The following is a 4,900-nucleotide window of genomic DNA, read 5'->3' on the forward strand; positions in this document are numbered from 1 at the left end:
TTTATCTACTGAGGTTTTTATAGGCTAATTTAGAGTTTAGCTTCCATTTTAGCAACAGGCTAATGTTTTCGACTACTTTAGTTTACTGAGGAATTTTAGGATGTTTTGGAGTTTAGCTAGTAATTAAGCAACAAGCTAGCTTTTTAGACTAATTTGGTTTCTATAATATGAAACACTGTCAATATCATCTTCTTGAGCCATAATGTTCAAGTCTTTTCCAACAAGAGTCGTTTTAAGGATAATTTTGTGTGAAAACCATCTTAAAACAGGTAGATAAATTCATCTGTTTTCTAAAAGTGGTTATTCCCGTTCAGGGTCACAGAAATGCTGGAGCCTCCTCGGCTGCTGAAGAGTGAAGTAACAGTTCAACAGTCCATCACATCGCCACGCTCTCACATTCACACCTAGGGACAACTCACAATAACCAATTAACCTAAGAAGCATGTTTTTGGGCTGTAGGAGGAAGCCGGAGCGCCCGGAGAAAACCCACGCATGCACGGATGGACCAGGAGAATATGCAAACTCCAGGCTGTGAACCAGGTCTACTCGCTGAGAGGCGAGAATGCTAATCGCTACACCACCGTGCAGACGTAGCTTCAAAAATCTAGTTTAATTTTTTTCTATAGGGTCTGGGACCCCAGGCTGAGGTCAAGTCCTGCACTTCAACAGGACAAGCACCTCAAGCATGAAGATATAAAAACTCAGAGACTCTGAAGACGACCAGAACTGAGGTTCAAACTTTCAATGGAAGAAATGTCCACTTTTTCAGAGCAAACAAATGATTTTTATTCAAATTTTACAATCTATCCTTTAAACAAAAGAAGCAAATCCTCAGAAGGCAGATCCTCGAGTTGGGGTGTGAGGGAGTTCTCATGGGGGGTCCTCCATGTCAACAGTCCCGCCCACAACTCAGAGGCAAACTACGAATGAACTCCAGCCGCTCTGCAGAAACTATGTCCTCGAAAGCGACACAGTTTTTATGATTTAGTCTAAAAACTGCATAATTATAACAATTAGAACAATTTTACAAAACAAATCAAAAGACAATAGAAGTGAGACTTCACCGTTTTTTACTCCAAACCTCTTCATTTCTAATTTCAGATCAGAGTGTACTTTTTTAACTCGGATTATCTCCTTTTTTCTTCACACATTTCCTGTTAAGTGACGGAACATCCTGCGTTTTCACCCCACTTGAAGCTGCTGAGTGCAACATTGTTAATTAAGGCGTGTTTTTAGCCCGTGTGAGTCTTCGTCCTCAGAAGCAGCGAAGCATATGCTATATTAAAATCAAACGAACGCAGCCACACTTCGCTGGTGCCCGGTCCAACCTGTGCTTGGGAGTGTCTGCCACTGAGAGTGCAGCAGTTGGCAATTCAGTGCCTGACTGAACACCACTTCTCCAGGACTTGCTGAGATAAGACTATTTCATGCTGCTTCTCCAAACTAACTTCAAGCTGGAGAACGGCTCCGGTGTCTGTCAGTGTCACTTACAAAGGAGAAGTCTGGAGCGTTTTGGCACAGCAGTCGGGGGAAGACGGCCTGTCTCTGGACGCGCTCTTCGTCCTCAAACACATTTCCATACATGAAGCCGTTCAGCATGGTCGAGTGGGCATGGACGTCAATGTAGAACTCCAAGCTAACCCTCTGCAAGATAGAAGCAGAACACAGAACAGAGGAGAGGGTTTTTATTTTTTTTAAGGCGGTCTGGGCAAGTCCTCCATCAGTGAGCGGAGTCTTCAGCAAATGTTCTCCTCTGGGAGCAAAGATGGACATGTGTGACTTTGTGGAGAGTCTGCAGGGAAAAGACTGTGACCCGCAGGGAGTTTCACAAAATATTACAGAGGAAAATGAAAAAATACCACAGAGAAATCTGAAGAGAGACAACCAACAGCATGTACCTCCAGTGAGTCTGACTATCAGACAGCTGAACTCCAACTCGTCTAAAACACTATAAGTTTTTACACATTTTTGTGGCCTCTTTACAACAAAAATGACAATATTACATAAAATTTTATGAGACATTCAAACCAAGAATAATTTTTTAACCTTTAATTGTCACAGCTCCTCTTACAGGTGAATATGAGCTATCTGGAGGCGAAAAATGGTTAAAATTTTACTGGAAACACAGGAAATTCTGAGATCGTAGACCACTCGGCGAGTCTGTAGAGTGAAAATGTTTTTTCTGCAGGTGTGATGGGGCGACGTGTCACTTAAAGTCCCACATCTTTTGATCCACTTTCAAAGCGTTCCTAGTGTTTTTTAGTTAAATTATGCTGTTTTAGCCAAAATCACAAAAATAGTATTGTTTCCTAGGACATAGTTTCTGCAGAGCGGCAGGAGTTTATTCCAAAATTCACCTCCGATTTGACTCCAGAACTGTTGGACAATTTCCCATAATTCCTTTCTTTACACTCTTTCCCGCTAGCTTACAGCCCCTCACAACTTCAAGCTAGCATTAGCGGTGCTATAAAAACAGTGAGAAATATCGTGACTTTGAAGTCGTACAGTTTAGATCCAGATTACAGCTCAACTGAGGAAAATAAAAACGGATCTATTGGTCTACAAGCGGATGCATCAGAATGGAGTGGAGCCGGGAGTTTGGGGCGTGACAATTGTAGTTTGTTCATAGAAACTACAAGTTTTTTCAAGCATGTCCACGGCCGGTACCGGGTTAGAGTACTGGTATCGGACGCGTCCCGAGGACCAGTCCGGTACAGTGTCCCGAGGGTTGTGGACCTTGATTTTATGAACAGCCAGCACGTCAAAAAATGACGAGAGGTATCGGACGCAGTACCAGACACAGGACCGAACCGGTACCAGACGCAGTAGTGGGTGCTAACCTGGCCCGGACGTGAACTGGTAGCAGGTAACGGGTTAGGGTACAGGTACCACAGTTTGGGTCTGCAATCCTCTGTACAGTGAACTGATGACGAGTTAGGGTACTACTACCCGGTTGGGGTCCGCAATCCTCAGGACACGGTACAAGATTTGAACTGGTAACAGGTAACGGGTTAGGGTACCGCTACCCGGTTGAGGTCTTCAAACCTCAGGACACAGTACCTGCCGTGAACTGGTAACGGGTTGGGGTACCGCTACCCGGTTGAGGTCTGCAATCCTCAGGACACGGTACCGGACGTGAACTGGTAACAGGTAACGGGTTAGGGTACTGCTACCCGGGTGGGGTCCACAACTCTCAGGACGCAGTACCAGATCTGGTACTGCGTACTGAGAGTTGTGGACTTGTGGTACCGGACTTAGTACCGGAAGGGGACCAGTCCTTGGGACACGTCCAGCACCGGGACGAGTCCTGAGGACTAGTTCGCATCCGGTACCACATCCTGAGGGTTGCGGACCCTTGAGTTTACGATCAGCCAGCACGTTAAAAAATGACGAGAGGCACCGTACATGGTACCGGCGTGAACGGGTACTGGGTTAGGGTACTGGACCGGTTCCGGTTCGCGGCCTGTAGGTTGGGGATCTGTCATTTAATGGGAATACCCAGCACGTGAAAAGACGAAGAGTTGGTGACACCCAATAGGGACGCGGAGGGGTCCTTAACCAAACGTCAGTATGTGACGAGTTGGGAGTGAGAATGCGTTGGTGGTTCACACGGGCCAGAACCGATCAGGTCTGAAAGTTTTTCTCTTGAGACACAAGATTGATTTGATTTGAGTCGGACGTCGTTCTTGACACCCAGACTTGGACATGAAAGAACTGGACTGTACCCACATGTGGTTTTATTAATATAATAATCAAAATTTGATCAAATTCAAGGTTAAAGATCGCTCTTCATAAGTTATGTTCAAAGCCCCCAACTCATCTGATCAGACTGAATGTTTGCCAGAATTCCATTAAGTGTAAATGCTCCTGAACTGCAGAAAACAAGTCAAATACTTTCCCGTGTGTTTGGGGTTAAAGCCTGGGGGGCTTTCAGTGAAGTTAACTTAATGAAGCAAACATAATGTGCTGCTTAATTAGCGCTAAATTCAAACATTACAAACATCTTAAATGAGTATCATCTTTATCAACCAAAGAAAAAACACTATCAGATCACTGGAATATTTGATCACCGGTTTGAGATGGAGGAGATAATAATTTTAACCAAATCTTATTAGGAAAAATGCTCAAAAAGCTACTTTTAGAAATAATTCTATGTCAAAAATGAAAATCCTAAAGAAGAAGGAGGAGTGGGTGGGCAAAGATGTCTGCATTTGGCCAAAACACTTTCACTTGGCCGCTCCTAAACTGATTCTGACAAGGTCGGGTATAAAGACAGCCGTGCACACACAACACACACCGTCTGACCATCAAGCGTGGAGTAACAGCCAGCAGCATCCCTCCTCTTCGCCTCCTCTCTCTATCTTATCATCATGTTCCCCCTTCCCAGGTTTATCCTTCTGCCCTTCTTCCTCTCCTCCTCCTTCTTTATCTCCTTCCCTCTCTGTTCATTAAAGATTCAGCACCACACCTCGTTCCCTGTGGGTCATAAAGAAGGAGGTAGAAATGAGAGGACGGAAAAAGGAGAAGAAGAGATAGCTGGTGAAGAAGTGAAAGCGAAAGGGGGGGGGGCACCAAAGACAGGCACAAAGATAAGGAGAAATCGATGCGCGTTCTTGTGGGTGTGACAGAAAAAGAATTTACATGAAAACATTTGAAAATATGAAAGACAGAGACGTAAGGAGAAACATAGAGATGTGTGCAGAGGGAAGCGGCGCTTAGATGGCCCCGGCGACGCAGTGTGGCTGTGTTTGAAATTCCGCTCACAGCCAAAGCAATTTCCTGGCGGTGGCTGTGCTGTCAGCTGCTTGGCTGGCTGGCGGTGAAATATGGTGGCTAAGAGTCGGCCGCTAGCAGCCCCCGACAACCTGATGGATGGAGCCCCAGAGGAGAGGAACAGCAG

General features: G+C 45.2%; 1 protein-coding gene across 1 annotated transcript in view; it reads right to left on the minus strand.

The window, feature by feature from the left end:
• agbl4 (ATP/GTP binding protein-like 4) overlaps positions 1–4,900 on the minus strand; it is a 408,857-nt gene that overhangs the window by 28,752 nt on the left and 375,205 nt on the right. Inside the window, exon 10 of the mRNA XM_024278670.2 lies at positions 1,492–1,644. Within this exon, the coding sequence (XP_024134438.1) occupies positions 1,492–1,644 (153 nt within the window). The remainder of the gene's footprint in view (positions 1–1,491; positions 1,645–4,900) is intronic.

This window comes from Oryzias melastigma, linkage group LG4, assembly GCF_002922805.2.
Source record: "Oryzias melastigma strain HK-1 linkage group LG4, ASM292280v2, whole genome shotgun sequence".
NCBI classification, from domain to species: Eukaryota; Metazoa; Chordata; class Actinopteri; order Beloniformes; family Adrianichthyidae; genus Oryzias; species Oryzias melastigma.